This window comes from Pteronotus mesoamericanus, unplaced genomic scaffold (genome assembly GCF_021234165.1).
Source record: "Pteronotus mesoamericanus isolate MK-2021 breed Mesoamerican mustached bat unplaced genomic scaffold, CSHL_Meso_final scaffold_651, whole genome shotgun sequence".
In the NCBI taxonomy this organism is placed as follows: domain Eukaryota; kingdom Metazoa; phylum Chordata; class Mammalia; order Chiroptera; family Mormoopidae; genus Pteronotus; species Pteronotus mesoamericanus.
The window spans coordinates 17,387,514-17,406,871 of record NW_026555325.1 but is presented as its reverse complement, the minus strand read 5'-3'; the positions used below and the strand labels follow the sequence as shown (position 1 = coordinate 17,406,871).

The 19,358-nt window shown below is 34.4% G+C and overlaps 1 protein-coding gene across 3 annotated transcripts in view; it reads right to left on the bottom strand.

The window, feature by feature from the left end:
- The window catches only part of GALNT13 (polypeptide N-acetylgalactosaminyltransferase 13), a 593,991-nt gene that overhangs the window by 432,371 nt on the left and 142,262 nt on the right, over positions 1-19,358 (bottom strand). For all 3 annotated transcript variants that reach the window (XM_054562685.1, XM_054562683.1, XM_054562684.1), the window contains exon 3: positions 7,164-7,409. In XM_054562685.1, the coding sequence (XP_054418660.1) occupies positions 7,164-7,305 (142 nt within the window). In that variant the 5' untranslated portion in view covers positions 7,306-7,409. The remainder of the gene's footprint in view (positions 1-7,163; positions 7,410-19,358) is intronic.

The following is a 19,358-nucleotide window of genomic DNA, read 5'->3' as shown; positions in this document are numbered from 1 at the left end:
GGAATACAAGTGGATAGGAGTAGCTTTATAGAACCTTTAAATGCTAAATAGGTTAATACGGTTTTATAGAAGATATGAACCCTAGGGATTACTTTCCTGGCTGAAGTTGCTATATCCTATTAAAGAGGGAGATCTGACTCTGAGAGTGAAGACAATATACTCAATACAAGTTTCCAGAATATGTACTCCATATAGGTATCTGAATTAAAGCATGGTACTTAAATTCCAATGCAAAAGCTGCACTTAACTAATGACCAAGTCCTTTGCTGAACTTTTATGCTGATACAGTATAAAAATCAAATCCTATTCTATTGGCTGTTAAAATTCTGGCACTTCCCTTTAACCTCACTGTGAAGTAACAGAAGATATGTTGGTCTCTAATCAGGTTCCTAGCACAGAGCTGCTATAACCCTTGTAATTTCCCAAGTGATAAGAGCAGTCAGAGCATCTTTTGTTCTAATATTTGTCTTTGATCTTGGCTCCTGACACAGAGTTCCTAAATCCCTTGGAATTTCCCAGGTGACAGGAGTGTTTTTGTTTCTTATTTCTTATTTCTCCCTTTTTCTAATGAACATTTAATTTTATTTCTTAAGTACATATAATATATTTAAGATTCAGAATCAGGTAAAGAAAGGTAGTTTCCCTCCCTTCTTAAATATGATAACTTTATATCCTTTCTGTACCCTGTGACAATGAGAAGGCTCTGCCACAGTTTCTAAAGCAGACCCCTTCCCATGTTACCACCTCCGTATCACCAATGCTCATATTGGATTACACATGGACGGACCAAGGGTTGACATTTAAATAGCTCACTCTCCATAGCTTCATTTTTAAAAAATAGCTAGAAACACATTTAGAGACTAGCATAAGTTTTTTTTTAAACCATGACTCATATTCATTACATTTTGCAGATGGTAGCTAAGGCCCAGAGAGGTTAATTAACTTACTTGAGGACACAGGCCCTTAGAGAGGACAGGCCCAGGAGTAGGACTTGATATTGCACAGTGATCATGCAAAATTGCCAAACAATGTCAAATTTCCCCAGTGTTTGTAGGTACACTGCAAAAGCACTGGTCTTTTTAAATCCCGATTCACCTAAATATATATTTCAACTCTTCCAATTTGGGAGTAACACCACTTAGTATTCTACACCAATTAGGAGTTAGAAATATCCTCCAGTGCATTTTAGTTCTAGGTGGTCCCAGAGTGACATAAAAGAGTTAACACACTCTTCTAACTAGTGTTTATGTTACCAAAAAAGCACTTGTGTCTCTAAGATTGAAACATGTCTATGTGCTCCCATAAAGTTTTTAAAATAAGCATGTTTTACAGCATCATTCATTGTTCAAAAATTAATGTATAAAATGATAATGCTGACTCAGTAACAAAGATTCAATTATATTCTATATATTCCATTTAATAAAAAATAATATCCATTTTAGAAAGAAAAGTCCATAAAAGTTGGTGGTTTTTAAGTTTGATATTTAGAGTTTAATAACATAGACAACTTCCTATGAAACAATTTTGTTCAGTTGCTTAACAGGTGTCACAAACTCAACATGACTAAAATAGACTCAATGTCTACTCAAATCATCTCCTATATTCTCTTCTCTTTCAAGAAATTGAATCAAATAATGCCCTGTAAGAAACTCAAGACTTGTCCTTGACACTTTCATCTCCACAACCTCCAGAGCCAGTCAAGCATCTAGCTCTCTGGTTCCCGCATCCCAAATGCCTCTTCAGTTTACCCACTTCTTTCATACCTCACAGCCACTCTGCTCTAGGCAGGCATCACTTCCTGAAAAGAACTCATGGAATGCTGCCACAGCTTCCTACTCAGCCTCCTGAAGAGACTGGCTCTTCTCCAATCCATTCTCCTCATTAAATACATAGTGATCTTTCCATAACACAAATGTGATCATATCTACTCTGTCTTTTAAACACATTCAGTGGCTTCCCAATTTTTAAAGCCATTCCGTGTCTCTCATTCATTCATTTATTCACCTATATGATGTAATAAACACATCCAAAACAAATCTGGAACCCTAGTAATTACCTACATTCAACTAAAATATTCACCCCCATTCCATGCTCCTGTCTCTCTCCATACAAAGAGCCACCTAAATCCTATATTCATAATTAGCCTCTCTTGCTTCATATAAATTTTGTTGCATCTAGATAGATCCCTAAAATGTATATTTGCAAATTTTAGTTGCTTTTAGTTTTTCAAACTGTATCATGCTATAAACTATCTTTCAGGAAATTAACTTTTATATTTATTATTGTATCATGAAGATTCCTTCATACTGGTAGAAGTAACTGCAGTTAATTCATTTTGACTACTATATACTAATTCCTTATATTGATATACCACTGTTCATTCATCAGCTTTTCCATTGATAAGTGTATGGGTTATTTTCAGCTTTTATTTTTATGAACAGTAGTACTATGAAATATTTGTATATATGGAATTTCTTGAGTATATGACTGAGTAATGGGTCATACACGAATTTTCAGATTTGAAAGATAATGTCAAACTGCTATCTGAAGTTATTATAAAATATGGAGATGTATCATTTCTAATAATTAGTATGACCAGACTTTTTCATTTTTGCCAACTGAATAGATATAAATATGTAATTGTAGCCTTGGTCTGTATTTCCCTGATCCAAACTGATGTTCAATATTTCTTCACAAGTTTTTTTGTGTTATGTGTTCCTTTTCTTAAGAAGTGTATATTCATGTCTGTTGCCCATTTTTTTCCTATTGGCCTACTTTGGCTTATCTTATTATTAGTAGGTGTTCTTTATACATATTTGACAATAATCTCTCAGATGCATGTTCTTTGAATATCAACAATTTGTAACCTCTCTTTTCACTTTAGGTTATATTTGAATAAACCAACTTTCTCATTTTTTTAATTTTGAGATTAATACATCCAAAATTTATCTTGGTTTATGACATGAAGTAGACATCCAATTTCATCTGTTTTCCACGTGGATTGCCATGTTATTTTCAGATCCATTTACTGAAGAATCCTCCTTTCCTCCATTGATGTGCAGTCATTCCTCTGTCATTTACCAAATATCCCAAACATACGTGGGTCTACTTCTAGCGTCTCTATTTTGCTCCACTGGGCACTTTTTATACCCTTTGTGTCCTTCTGTAAAAATACTGCTGTCTTAATCACTTTATTTTTACAAGACCTCTCTATTTTTCTCCTCAAGAAGTATCCTGAGAATATGGTGATCTTTATCATTTCATAAACTAATTATTTCCTACTTTAATGTTTTAGACCTCTGCTTAAATGTGCCAGCCTCTGTAAAATTTTATCTAATACCCTAGATCTATTTTCCTCTCTTCAGAGCATCCCTCCTGTTACACCCTTTATGCTTGTCATCATTTCTAAATTACATTTTTAGAGAGAGAGAGAGATAAATGTTTACTTTGTTATTAATTACAAGCTCCAAGACAGTAGTGACCACACTTTTCTCATAGTTCCAGGTTTTACCACATAGTGGGCACTTCACAAATGATTTTTAAGAATTACTTTCTCCTTTGAGGCCTTATCCAGAGTAATTGCTACTTCTTGTCCCCCGCTGTGGACCCTATTCACCCAGGATGGCAAAGCCTGGTGAAGCCTCCTTACTCAGACCTTCCTGCCACCATCTCAATATTTAGCAGATATTGTTTAAAAAAAATAATAAGTTACCATGAGCCAATACTCTACTGAGGGGCTTATGTACATCATCTCATTTAATTCTCAAGGCAATCCTATGAAGCAGGATTTATTATGCTAAGGTTCTGATTTCAGTGAGAACACTAAGATTTTATTAAGGAATTTGTCAAAAGTCACACTTTTCCAAGGAGGACATACACAGGGCCCAGAGACATATGAAAGGATGCTCAGCATCACTAGCCATCAGAGAGATGCAAATTAAAACCACAAAGAGATACCACTTCATCATAAACAAATCAACAAACAACAGGTGCTGGCAAGGTTGTGGAGAAAAGGGAACACTAGTACACTGTTGGTGGGAATGCAGACTGGTGCAGCCACTGTGGAAAACAGTTTGCAATTTCCTCAAAAAGCTAAAAATGGAACTTCCTTTTAACCCAGCCATTCCACTGCTGGGATTATACCCTAAGAATTCCAAAACACCAGTTCAAAAAAACCTATGCACCCCAATGTTCATAGCAGCACAATTTACAATAGCCAAGTGCTGGAAGCAACCTAAGTGCCCATTAGTAAATGAGCGGATCAAAAAACTATGGTACATTTACACAATGGAATACCACGCAGCAGAAAGAAAGAGCTAGTGCCCTTCGTGACAGCATGGATGGAACTAGAGAGCATCATGCTAAGTGAAATAAGCCAGATGGTGAAAGACAAATACCATATGGTCTCACCTATAAGTGGAACCTAATCAGCAAAGCAAGCAGTCAAGGAAAATATGACCAGCAACATAGAAAGAAAAAATCGACAAGGATGGGAGAGAAGGTGGGAGGTAGGTAACAGGGAGGGGAAGGGGAAAGATCAGATCAAAGGACAGGTGTGAAGGACACATGGACAAAGCCAAGGTGGGGAAGGTTTGAGGGGGGGAGGTACGGGTGGGTGGGGCAGGGGAAAGTGGTGGCAGGTAAATGGAGACAAATGTATTCGAACAATTAAAAATAAATAAATTAATTATTTTTTTCAAAAAAAGAAGATCAGTTAGCAACAACAATGAAAAAAAAAAAGTTGCATAACCAGTTCAGTGGGGAAAAGGTAAGAATCAGGTTACTCAACAAAGCCTGCGCGTTTAACCTGGTGGTAATTTTGTTACATCATCTGTGAACTCAGATGACATTATTATGCTTTTGCTTAGGATTTGTTTTTCCTTTTCCCATTACTGAGCTATGTTCTTTTTCTTTTCCTGTTAAGATATAATTGATAAATAACAGCATGTAACTTTAAGGTATACAACACATTGACTTCATAGGCACTTAAATAATTGACGATGTGATGAATAAATAAACATTTCTAAAAAACTGATTCAGAGTGGATGCTAATATTAGGTACTTAAAAATTGTTTAAAATTTAACATTTGGAACTGTAAGTGACCTTAGAAACCACCTTGCTCAAACTCTTTGTTTTAATATTAGAGATACTTAGGTCCCAAAAGATTAACTTTTTAAAAGTCAAAATGCCTGTTTTAGCATATTTAGGACATAAAAATTTCAGTTAAGTAAACTTTGCACAGAATCATCTGCCTGCAAATAAAATATATTAGAAACACATGGCACAAATTCCCAAATGAAGTAATAGTAAGTAAAAATAGAAAGTGTAACTAAACCCCTAATGTCTATTTTACATTTATTCAAGACAAACATAATGTACAACACTACAAGTCTTAAAAATAAAGAGAATATGGCTTAATTTTACAATTTAAGTACAAGGACAAATTACTGTTTTTTTCTTACATCATCATATTTCACCTTTTGAGACTTACTCTGAGCATTAAGAACTTAAATCAGCAAAACTGTACTTTTTTGATACCTGTAGAAAAGAATGTCATAATTTTGCTGAATCAGATTATAACAATTGTGTGACTAATCTAGATGTCTCCGTTCAACAAATGATAAAGTGATCATTCCAAACTGATGTAATCCATCAAAAACAATTTCCACTTTCAGCCAAGCAGCAACTTAACTGATTCTAACACAGAAAAAAAGAAGGCTGATTTATTCTGGGATTTTAACCAAAGACCAGCAAATCAATCCACATGTTCATTCATCAAAAACTGATAGACTCATAATTTTCTCCTCTTTGAATAGTTCTAGTATAAAGGTACAAAAGATGCACATAAACTACTTAAATGGGCCTAGGCTCAGTCACTACCAAAGTATTTTTTTCTCAACCTTTGAAGTAGTCAAAAATTACCATGAGAAAGTTAGATTTATTTTGAAAAGAGGAAGATGACCAGAATTTCTCCAGTTGAGCAAGAGCATTATGGCAATCTAAAGCAAATTCACGATGTCCTCAATACTTGTTTAACAAAAATTAATTTTTGGAAATGCTCTTCTCTCTTTCCTAAACCTCATACAACTAAATAGTATCAATGAGATTCTGTTTATTAGCATATGTTGATTAATAAATAATATCAAAATATCTATAATACTAAATGGATTATGTTTATTAAATAAGTGCAAATCTCATGTCAGGAATATATATTCACTCTTCTTAAAGGTACAAACATTTCAAATAGGATTCAGAGTTTATCTTTTGTCATATTTATGAAGAAAGCTTTTCGTAAGCAGAGAATTAATATAAGCTAGATTTCAAGGGAAAAAAATGCTTAATTCAATGAGAATGAAACAATTTCAAGGCACCTTTAAATATTTTAAAAGCACTCATTTACTAGGAGTATTTCAAAAAAAATCTTTCTAGATCTAAAAGTCAGCAGAAAGCATAGAGAAAACTATCTGAAATAATTGCAGGAAATGAATATCTATGACTTCACTTAATAAACCACATACATATATAACTATGTTTCTTTGGAATTCACTCTTCCTTAGTCATTGAAACTGGCCCCAAAAGAGGTAAATATTGAGTTAAAGTGGCCTTATGATGTATTTGAAACTGTCTTTTGCCCTGAATACCGGGCAGCAGTCTGATGACCCACCAGTTGGATTGGCCCCCAGCATATTTTGTTTAAAAAAGTGTTTATTTGTTTGTTTGATTACATTTGGACGTATTTAGGGGTGTCATGTGCATTCCATTTTGCTACAGTTCCCACCATCTCACTTTAGTAGGTTTTCTTCTTTATGTTATTTGCTTGGTCTCTAAGGGATTTTGCTTCTGGAAGCCTATACTTAAAATTCTGTACAATTTGAATGTTCACTGAATTATTCTTTCCATACAGTCACAGAATGTAGGAATTATTAGAATTGGAATGTACCTTAGAAGTGAGTTCACTCTTCTTATTTCTTCCAACAAGATACTGAGGCCAAGAAAAGCAGTGTAGCTTTACCACAGTTAAATGCACATTAATAGTTCTGCCAAAATATTCTTTTAACTCAATAAGCTTAAACAACCCGAATTCTGAAGTTCTGTGCACTGTCATGAGTCACCACCATTCTCTCCTCTCTATAAAAGTAACATTTGCTTCATAAGCACTTACCCCTGAGAGCAGGTAGCAGGGATCTCTCCTTCTTGTCATCACATTTGTTACATTCGCTGAAGTACAGGAGTAAGAAGACATCAACGAGAACCCACATCAGCGAAGTGGCTAGAACCACCTTGCAGTAAACAAACCTCCTCATGTCTTTCCTTGATTTCTAGTTAAAAACTAGACTGAAGACAGATGCTACTGTGATATATCCAAGCCACAGGGGTGAACTCCACGATAAAAGCAAAATGCATCCCACTGTATTAAAAAAAAGAAAAGAAAAGTGTATTACCATACAGTTTGTTTTGCATAAAGGAGATATAACATGAAATATATGACTGACTTAATGTTTCCATATATATCAGCACTTGGTCTTCAAATTCAGAATTAAAAGTCCAAACAAATAAAAGTTGTAAGCAAGTCAGGTGGCTAAAATTTGAGGTTAATCCTAGATATGCTACTAATCTGCTTGGCCCTTAGAAACTATTTGATTTCTTCAAGTTGTATTGTCCCCTCCTTAAATTCCTATCATAACATTCTGTAGAGCACCAGGTGGTCCAGTGATGCAGTTCTGAATTTATCCTGCTTCAGCTCTTTCAAGGGGTCAATGAGGCTGAAATAGAAATCATCCTGGGACACAATATATGATAGAGGCTAATAGTTGGCCTTCATACACAGATAGTCTTGGATCTATTTACTTCATATTTGTGGGAGCCTTTGTAAGTTTATTTTCCTTTATAAAATGAGAAAAACAATGCCAAACCTAAAGATTTGCTATGAAGAGTAAGTACGATAATGCTTGTAAACCATCTTGCAGAAGACAACATTATTAACATATAAAACAAAAACATTCTCAAATTCTCAAAAAGGGCAGTCACATGAAATAAGTCATCCGTTATTAAGCCTTAAAACCCCATCTGGTGTGCACAGAAAGTTTATCTACAGCAGATGTTTATTTTAGAATAAACAGCATACATTCAAAAAATACTATTACAGGAGAAACAACATATTAGTGTAGAGAGAACAATCAGCGTAAGAATTCTAAACAGAACAAGAAAAAATGTGCACAATTATTGAACAACATTCAAAAACATTATAGGATTAATACCATATGCATATTTGTTCTATTTATACTACCTAGGACAATAAGGACCTGGTTAATTCCATTTATACAGTGTGTTTGTGTGTATATAAGTATACATGCATATTTACATATATATGTAAATATATATGTAAACATATATACATAGGTGTATACATATATACATATACAGTGTATATATACACATGCATATATACAGTATATACATGTATACATGTATGTATATATACATACTACCCATTGTGTATACTATATGTATACAGTATATATGTATATATAAATCAAATACATTTTCATATCATTTGCTACATTTAAAAATATGAACTAAAGTATAAATTTATTGATGTGAATAAGTAAGATAGTTTTCACAGATATTGAGGAGGAAGAGCTATTAAATACAAAGACACTAAGAATATTTTATATACATCTCAAAATTAAAACATCAAAGTGCAATTTACTAAGGCACAGACTCTAAATTAATGGCAGCTGACTTTGTATAATAAAGCAACACAAATCTGTTGCCTGTCACAACCTATCCAAACTGGTAACGAATTCAAAATTTACATAAAGTGACAGTTTAAAAAAATTATTATACAAAAGGGGTTCTACCTACTTTCAATATTTCCATACAATTTACATTTATTCAGAATGTTGTTTTAAAAGAAGTCAACTGTGCAAATTTAAGAAATACATGATACTTAGGGTTTGTCTGCTTCTTATTTTTCTTAAAAAAATGCCATTCATTTTTACTTACTTCATTTTGACCTCACTGTTCTGTAAAAATTATAGCTAACCATTGGAACCCAGACTCTAAACCTGATTACAAGAGAAAGATGTCCCTATATATATTTCCTCATACTTTTTGTATACTTTACTGAATATAATGTGAAACAATTCAAGCTATCAAATTTTCTGTCTGTTTTTGGTAGAAGAGGTCCCTTCAATTTATTGTAGGAAAAAATAAGTCCCATGGAAAAGTGTATATAAGACTGATGGTTACCAAAAGCCCATTCTCAGGTTTATAAGGAATACCTTAAAATAAAAGATCCTAATTAAAGTTTCTATATGTTACATAAAATTCTTTATTAAAAAGATTGATATTAATAATAAAGACATAAACAACATTCCTGCCTCCATCATAAAGTGAAAAGATGACTTTAGAGAGAAGGATATGTGATGATGGAAGCAAAGCCTGAAGTGTTGCGGTCACGAACCAAGGAATGGGAATGGAGTTGGCTGACAAACAGGAAATGGATTCTCCTATAGGAACCCATGAAGGAACCAGCCTTGCCAACACTTGATTTTAGCCCAGTGAGATTCATTTTGAACTTTCAACATGCAGAACTGAGTCCTATCCAAAGAAGACGAATTACACTATGGAAATTGTAACACCTGCTTTTCTGGATAGGCTTCCTTCAGAAAATGATCTTTCTATGTGATCTCACAAACACAGCAGTTACAAAGACACCTTGCTCCTTAGAAGTTGCAAGAGCTCCTTCTTGGAGAATGGATAATGCCTCTGAAGTAGCAACTACTGCTTTAGGAACTAGTAACCATAGAAACAGGTCCACAGGTCCAACACCTAACTGCTCACCTCCATCCCCCAACACTGCCCTCAAAAATTTGTCCAACCACAGCCTAAATAACAAACATCTAGTGTCTCCTCTGGATTTTCATTGAATTAATCACAGCCAAGAATATTTCTAAATCAACACATCTACAAGGTATACAAGCTTTCCTCTCAGCACTCTTGTTAGTCAACCTCCCTCTTCTGTGGGAACCACAGAGGTCAAGAATGAGGGAATTGGCCATACAGATGACCTCTCTCAACAGGAAGACAGTGATGCCTCAAAAGAATACGATCCTAGGCAATTTTCAGGCCTTCCCCATGGATCCCCTCCAGCCTGGGGGTCCCCTGAAAATCCATTTCATCCCTATGGAAAAAGAGATGAACATGAAGAAGGACAAGATGAAGTCAGTTTGGCAAATAGTCCTTTGCCATTTGAGCAGTCTTCAATAGAAAATAATTCAGAAGCTTTGATAAAGAAAATTAAACCCAAAGTGGCAGTCGAAAAATTTTTCACACACACACACACACACACACACACACACACACACACACACAGAATCCAAGTTGTAAACCATACCATTGTTGGTACAAGAACAACTAGGAATGGATCACAAAATGGGGACCAATGGATTTTGAACATAGGGGGATTCGTAGAGATAGCCTGTATCCTGGAGAGAAGAAGGTCATTGCCAAAAGCCCTAATTGACATGCATTTATCAAAAAATGTGTCTAAATCACATTCTGACTTCATTACCTACCCTTGAATTGAGAAAACATCAAGAGCTAAGTGGAGTGAATCTGAGACTGCTGAACACAGTTCTACAGGGAATTTTGAAAGAAAATCTCCTTCACTTCTGAATGGGAAGAAATTGACAAAATAATGACTTCGATAGATCTTGGGATTAACAGTCAACTTGAAGAAATGAATAGCATCTTGTTTCCTAATGAGCTTTTTTGACCCAGCTCCTACAAGCTGCTGCTATTTCTCTGTGAGCTCCTCAGGAATTTGCCCTACATTCCACTTTATGTGGCATTTCCTTTTGTGCTTCATCTCCTTGTGAGCTCTTTCTTAGGTAATTTATAATCCTTGCCAATTTTTCCTCATTGCAGATATAACAGATTGTGTTGCTGCTGCTGCACTTTGGGAAATGTTTTGCTTGAACCAGTCAAAAGCAGTATTTTTTACAAAATCAACATTTGACACTATGGCATTCAGTTATTAGAAGTTCATGTTCAAAATAACCAATACGATAGTACTCAGAAGAAATTTATATATACAAGAAAACTAACATTTTTATTATGTTATTCGAGTTCTATAACTTACCAAACTAAATACTATATCAATGAAGAACATATAATCAATAAAATCAGTAGTTTTAAAATCTTGGCAAGATCACAATTCTACCATTTAATATGTTGACTTAGGCACCTGGGAATTCAGTAATATATATGGTAAAACTATTTAAGTAAAACTCATCAATTAAAGCATTTAAGAAACAAAGTATGACAGCATTTTATTGTGTGCCACTTTTTCTTAAAAGGTCAAAAACAGTATTTTCAGCATTTCTCCTATAGTTTTACCAACATGACTTAAAAAACTAACCTTATCATTAAGGAAAAGTTTAAACATATACAAAATAAAAAAATAGTATTAAAAACACTTATATACCATTCACCTAGCTTCATAACTTATCAATACATGACCAATCTTGTTTTACTCCATACTAACTATTCATTCCCTATACACACCAGGATCATTTTAAAGAAAACTGTGGATATTACATATCATATAATCTGTTAATATTTTGTGTAAGATGCTAAATGATACAGGCTTAACAATAAACCAAAATACAATACCTTACCTAAAGAAAAATCAAACAGTAATTTCTTTTTTAAAATTTCATTCTATTTTATTACTTTTATCTTTTTTCTTAAAAATTTTGGGATGATATCAGTTAATAAAATCATGCAGGTTTCTAATGTACATTTCTGTAATACATGATCTGGATATTGCATTGTCCACCCATCACCCAAAGTCGAATCAAACAGTAATTTCTTAATGTCACTCAAGATCCACTTGGTTTTTAAATATCTCCAGTTGTCTCATAATTTATTTTTTAACCTTTGGTTTGGGTGAATCAGGCTGCTATTAAATATATTATAGTTGGTTGATAGGTCTCTTAAGACTCTTTTAATATGTAAGTTCACATTCTATTTCTTTTTATCTTGTTCCTTGAAATTTATTTGTTGATGAAATCATGCCAAAATGTTTTAAAGTCTTCTTTTATGAGTTCAATAATCTCTTATTTAAAATTTGGCTTCACTCAAAATATGAAAATGTATTTTAATAATTAAGTCTCTGTTTATATTAAAGGCAGTACCATAACAGTAAAAGGAAAAAAAGTGAAAAGATGACGTTAGATAGGCATTTTGCCCCTCTGTTCTTCATTTTCTTCAATTATAACATATTTTCTATCCTAGCCATTTCACAAAATATTGTGACTTAAGCAGAATAAAGAATGAGGACATTATAAAAAAGAAAGTATGAAGGATATTATCATAATAGAAAAATATGAAATCACTTAATATTAAATATTAAAATGTCTAAGATAAGTCATTTCCTAAGAGCCTAATGGTTGAAGTTATTTGAGAATTTAATTTTAACTTTAGCTATAATGAAATGTGAAAATCCCATCTTATTATCACTTCAATAATTATTCAAATTATTCTAATTCCATAACCTGCTAGATCTATACATCAAAACAGTAACACCAAGAGAAGTCTAACTTTAGTATTTTTACAATAGAAGTTGCTATTTAAATTTTTTTTATTTATGAAAGTCTTTTCTTGTATATTTTAAACTTTTAATTTTATCTGTACATTGAAAATATACTAAATGTTATCATTCATAAGGGTCTTATCTACTGGCACTTGTAAAACAGTAATCTTATATATTGTGTTGTAACACCCTTCGCATGAGAACAAAACTGGTTGAGCAGAAGGATGGCACAATATATACAGCAACACTCACCAACATAAGCACAGTTGGGGGCCCAGGTTTATTTAAGAGAATCAGCATCTGTATTATGTTTTTATCCCAGTTAGCCCCTATTTGTTTGCAAACACTGCTCTCTCTCTCAAACCAAGTCCAAGTTTTGCAGTATCTCTGGTTTGCCAAGCCCATGTGGAGCATGAGCAACTTTGCATAAACTACTGGCTCTTCTAGCCAAAAACAAAACCCCTTTTTTTAACTGTTTCAAAATCTCCTTAGCACAGTTATTTCCCTTTTTAAAACTATTTTTCTAGGCAGAAAAACTTCAAGAGTTAGAAGACTATCAAGTACCATTTTGCTAGTCAGGCGGCCTTTCCTTTTCTTCCTGCCCACTAAATAATAGTATTAGCCAGAGAGGCTATGAGATATTAGAAGATTTTTGTCTGAAAATAGACACCAATTTTCCTGCATTTATCAAAATGGATTTCAGATATAAAAAAAACAAAAACTAGATGAAGTTTAGAAGTTTGGTAACTATGTTATTAAAATAAAAACTTGTTTTTGTTTTTATTTAGGAAGTTATCCCTTACCCGGGGAGTCTAGTTAAGCTGCTGTAAAACTTATTTTTTACTGTAGTCATATGTTTTCCTTTGTGGAAAATTGCATAATAGGTGCAAATTTATTCAGTCTATTTTGTGAAGCTGTATTGAGGCTGCCAAATGATCCTGGAAGCTGGTGCAAGACTGCTGGTAGTGACCCAGAAGTTTCAGGCACTCAACACACTTTAAATGTTTTAAATAGCTATGTAGGAGCTTCTGTGAACTGGTAACTGGACAATTTTGCAGTTTACTTTATAGATGAATACATCTAGTGAATAAGTACTGAATGAATACCCTGAATTAGCTATAGGCTATATTGACAGAAAGGCCAATCCTTGTTTGAAGGAAAATCTAAAATGAAGGTGAACTAGAAAAATATACCCTTGGCCTAAACCAGAGGGACCAGTGTTAAAACCACACCATATAGAAAGATACAATAAGAGACATAGAAGCAGAAAAAGATAATGTGAAATACATGTCTTACATGAAAATATGGTGGAATGGAAGAAAAGAATATATATATCTCCATCCTCACTTGCATTTAAACTAAGATAAATTTAAATATTCATTACATAAAAGTTGACTATTAGAAAGCAACATAACTTAGGACCCAGGAATAAATATTTCAAAGTTACAATGCCATGATTTGAATTTGGGTTCCAATACTCACTAATTATATGGTTTAATTCCAGTTACTTAAATGATCCATGCCTCTCTCTTCCTGTTCACAAAGTATGAAAATTAGTAGCTACCTCATAGGACTATGATGAGTACTGAGCTAATTAATACATGTAAATGTCTTATAACAATGTCCGACACACAGAATGGGCTCCCTATATAGTACCTACATAGTACTTAGTAATAGCAATATTGTTATCATGATGCACATCAAATGAACAAGAAAGAGAATGAAAATCATCCTGACCAATCCTTCTAGAATCTAGAAGCAGTGTATATTCAGTACGTATGTATTCAGGGGGTCAGAAAAACAATAAACATCACAAGCATATTTGATATTTCTAAGTGCGAGGTCTGTCCAGAAGGTATCCAGCCATGTAATATGAAAAAAATAGAGGCATTTATTGAAGAAGACACAAAATACAAGAAACACTGTACACAGAACAATGATGCCTCAGTCCCCTTCAAAGTAGGTACCTTGGGATCTCACACAGTTCTCTCAATCACCATCAGCTACCCCATTGTGTTTTCCAGAGTCCCGCTGATGGTATGAAATATCTTCCCTTTCAAAGGTGACTTTCATTTTGGGAAAAGCCACAAGTCACAAGGCACCAAATCTGGGCTGTAGGGGGGCTGAGACACCTGGATGATTTGATATTTTGCAAAAAAACTCTCTATGAGATGTGATGCATGAGCAGGCACATTGTCATGAGGAAGATACCAATCACCAGTTGCCCATAGATGCTGCCTCCTGAATCACCTGAATAGTTTCCCCAGAGAAATGTTCAAGATTAATGCAAAATTTGATATAGATTTCTTGCTCTACTCATTCAGTCATTTTGAATGTGATAGCCATACAGTACACATGCTCACTCAACAGTGTCTACCACCCCCACTGACTAGTACAGTGAAGACTAGTATTATTCATGAATGCTCATTCCAGTCAACTCTCCTTGGCTACCAGGTTACATCAATGTTGTGCAAACCATTCTCATTATATTAACAGTGGCTGAACTTTTCCTTGACAGACCTCATATGTTTCATATTAAATCACAAATATACCTAATATGAATATTTGAGCATTAAAAATACATTTTATATTTAATAATAAAAATATATTTAATAGATGTAGTTTCTGATGTAGTTACACAGGACACAAATGTCAAAATTCACTGAACTGTACACTTAAGATCTGTGCAATTTAATTCTTTGTAAATTATACCCCATTTTCCAAGGTAAAAACAAAATATGCATGTATCTGTCATATGATTCCCTGATTTCATTGACTTTTGATTAACTAAAGAAATTACAGGCACAACTGCATCAAATAAGAGGGCTTCTTCTACTCACTACCTTTCTGATCTCATCTACCATTGTTACCCATGGCAGTGACTTGGGTGTCCTGACTGTTCCTTAAGGAGACCAATCATTATCTTGCCTCAGGGCATGTACAGAAGCATTTTTCTCTGTTCACTGATGTGGTCATGGCTCCCTGCTCTTCTTTCCTTCAGCTCTCACTTCTATCTTGCTTGAATGTCAAATCATGGATAGCTTGATTTATATGATGACACATTCGATAGTTCCTTAACTCACTTTTTTTTTCTTTGTACCTATTACGTATCCAGTATACTAAAAAGTTAATTGATCTTTATATTTGCTTATATGCCCCTCTTAAATAGCAAGCTACTTGAAAAGAGAATTTCACATCTCTTATATATGCCCTCTCTCACTCCAATATATTAAGTTTTAAAACTCCAGTACTAGTAGTTATGGGCTGAATTGTGCCCTCCTCAAAAAAACAAACAAAAAAACCCTGTATGTTAAGTCCTAACCCCCTGTATTTTAGAATGTAATTGTATTTAGAGAAAAGCCTTTAAAAAAGCAATTAAGGTAAAATGAGGTCATATGGATGGGCCTCAATCCAATATAACTGGTATCCTTCCACATGAGAAGAGATAGTTAGGTCACAGCCACACAGAAAGGCAAGACTATACAAAGACAGAGAAGCAGCCACCTAAACCACAGAGAAAAAGGCCTCATAATGAAACCAATTCTGCTGACACTTTGATTTTATGCTCCTAAAATCTCTGAAAAAATAAATTTCTGTTGTTCAAGCCACCCAGTCTGTAATACTTTGTTAGGGTAGCCCTAGCAAATGAATATACTGGTTAAGTCCAACTTTCCCCTATTCCATTCCTACATGCAAACAGATGAACATGGCTGGAAAGAAACCCACATTCTGACTATTCTCATTTGAAATCTATGAACTTATACTACAAGTGGACTTCCAGGGCTTCACAGCAATCTGCAATACCGCTGAGTCAAATCAACCTCCGAAACAAAACTGCTGCATCTTGTTTGCCATCCTCATACTGCCATCTTCATGCTTTTTCCTCTCAGCTTACCGCTTCACCTCTGCATTTGCAGGTAATGTGCCATTGAGTCAGCTCCCACTCCCAGTGGCCCTTTGAGTGATGCCCTGATCTTAACAGCCCCGCTCAGCTACTGTAGACCCATGCCTATGGCTTCTTCTATTTTTAAATTTTTTTTAATTATATTTTTTCCATTACCATTTAAACGCCTTATGGAGTCAATCCATCTCATTTGCTCTTCCTCTTTTACTGGTGCCTTCTATTTTTCCCAGCACTGTCTTTCCCAAAGAACCTGACTTCTCATGATTCATGATGTGCCTGAAGTATTGCAGCTTCAGTTTTGCCATTTTAAGATTTTATTTATTTATTTATTTTTTAAAAAAGGGGATTAGAAGGAGAAAGAGAGAAACATGGATGTGTGAGAGAAACATCTCACACACCTCCAACTCGGGACCTGGCCTGAAACCCAGGCATGTACCCTCACTGGGAATCGAACCAGTAACCTTTCAGTTTGCAGGACCTTTCAGCCCACTGAGGTACACCGGCCAGGGCCAGTTTCGCCATTTTTGCCTCCACCAATGTTTCAGGCTTAATTTGCTCTAGGACCCATTTGTTCACCTATTCCATTTAGTAGAGAAAATATAAACAATCAGAAGAGAATTTTGCATACGGCTATGTTGAATGTGTCAACTCGTATGCTTCTATTACTGTCATCCCTAAATATACAAATAAATAAATGAAGTCCAAGTGTTACAACAGAGGAATTGTCCTTTTAGTAATGCAACACCCTGTGCTCTCACATGTACATGGATTTCACTGATATGCTTCTCTCTTCTGCATCAGTTTTGCTTTTCTAAAAAGTCATTCTTATCAACATATGGATGCTATATGAATACTCATCTTAAAATAAACTAATTTGACCCAATAGCCCTCTCTAGTTATCCCTCCAGCTCTCTGCTCACCTTTAATGCAAAGCTTTTGTAAAGAATTATGCATAACTACTGTGTACACATCCCATATCCTTATCCTCTAATTCTCTCTTAAATATAACTTTAGCCCCTACCACTATCTGGAAACTTTACTTAATATAGTCACAGCCAAATCCAATGGTCAGTTTTCATGCATTACCTTGCATAATACTCCTAAGCAGTATTTGACATAGCTTGGCCATAGAGCCCTGCACTCTTTCTAGCAGCTCTTTTTTTTTTTTTCATGTCCCTTGTTTGATCTTGCAGCAAACTCTGTTGGCTCTTATATTCAGATCTCACCCACTTCCTACCAATTCCACTGCTACCACTCCAGATCAAGCCACCATCAGCAACTTGACCTACTGCCTTAATTTCTTTTAAAAAACTGCGGTATTGAGATGTAATTCATGTACTATACAACTCATACACTTAAACTGTAGAATGCAATGGCTTGTAGTATGGTCACAGAGTTGTGCATTCATCACCACAATCAATTTTAGATCACTTTCATTATCTTAAAAAAACAGCTCCCCTTTGCTATGATCTTCCAGTGCTCCCATTGCCTCTAGTAGCCCGTAACTACTAGTACTGGAGTTTTAAAACTTAATATATTGGAGTGAGAGAGGGCATATATAAGAGATGTGAAATTCTCTTTTCAAGTAGCTTGCTATTTAAGAGGGGCATATAAGCAAATATAAAGATCAATTAACTTTTTAGTATACTGGATACATAATAGGTACAACCACTGATTTTATTTCTATTTCTATAGATTTTCCCATTCTGAAATTTCATATAAATGGAATCATATAATATATGGTCTTTTATGACTGTTGTCTTCATTTACCATAATGTTTTCAAGATTTATCCATGTTTTAGCATATACTGATATTTAATTTCCTTTTCTTGTCAAATAATATTCCATTGTACATTTATGCCACATTTTATTTTTCCATTTATCAGTTGATACACATGTAGGTTGTTTCCACTTTTTGGATGCCATAAATAATGTGGCTATAATGTAGAAGGGGAAGGGTCAAGTCAAGGAACATGTACAAAGGACCCATCAAAGTGGGGAAGGACTCAGGGTGGGAGGTGGGGGTGAGTGGGGCAGGGGAAAGTGGTGGAGGGAAAATGGAGACAAATGTATTTTAATAAAAAATTAAAAATTAAAAAAGAAAAGAAGACATTCAGGTTTTGCTTTAGCATTTGAATAGCATTCTCTGTTAGATATGTTACTCTGTATTGCTAGTACTTTTGTACTTCCACCTGTATTACTAAAGTACTATTATATTTTAACTGACAACAAACTGATAAATCCTAAATGCTTTCTACCATCAGCCATCACCAGCATTTAATATAATAGTTTTAAAACTTATGATATTCAATTTTCAATACCCTTTACCAATTACTGTTGATACCACTTTTTCAATCAGTCTGCCACACAAGAAACAGCATCTCAAGTCCTTTTCTTTGGCCACTGGGCCTTTCTGATAGAGTCAGCCTGAGAGTTCAGGTGGATGGCTTTAATTAGGTAAAATGTTGGCAAAAGAGCAAATACGCAATGTAGTAGTTTCCGAGTTTTCTGCACTGAGGAAGAACACCTAATTCTTGTTAATTCTTGCCTTCAAGACAAATACTTTTTGAAAAGAAGGAAAACTGTAATTATGTCAGATCTTTGGTGGAAAAAAACACTCACTGAAAAGAGATTTTTAAGTTTAGTCAAATACTTCTACTTAAAAATATGTTACTGTTTCAATGCTTATGCTTAGAATTAACAAAGCTATGTTGCAAAGTCAGTTGGTAAAAAATAAATAATAATAATAATGTGGCTATGGACATCCATGAGGAATTTTTTGTATGAATATATGTGATCACTTCTCTTAAGTATATACCTAGTTGTGGGATCACTCAGTCATGTACCATTTG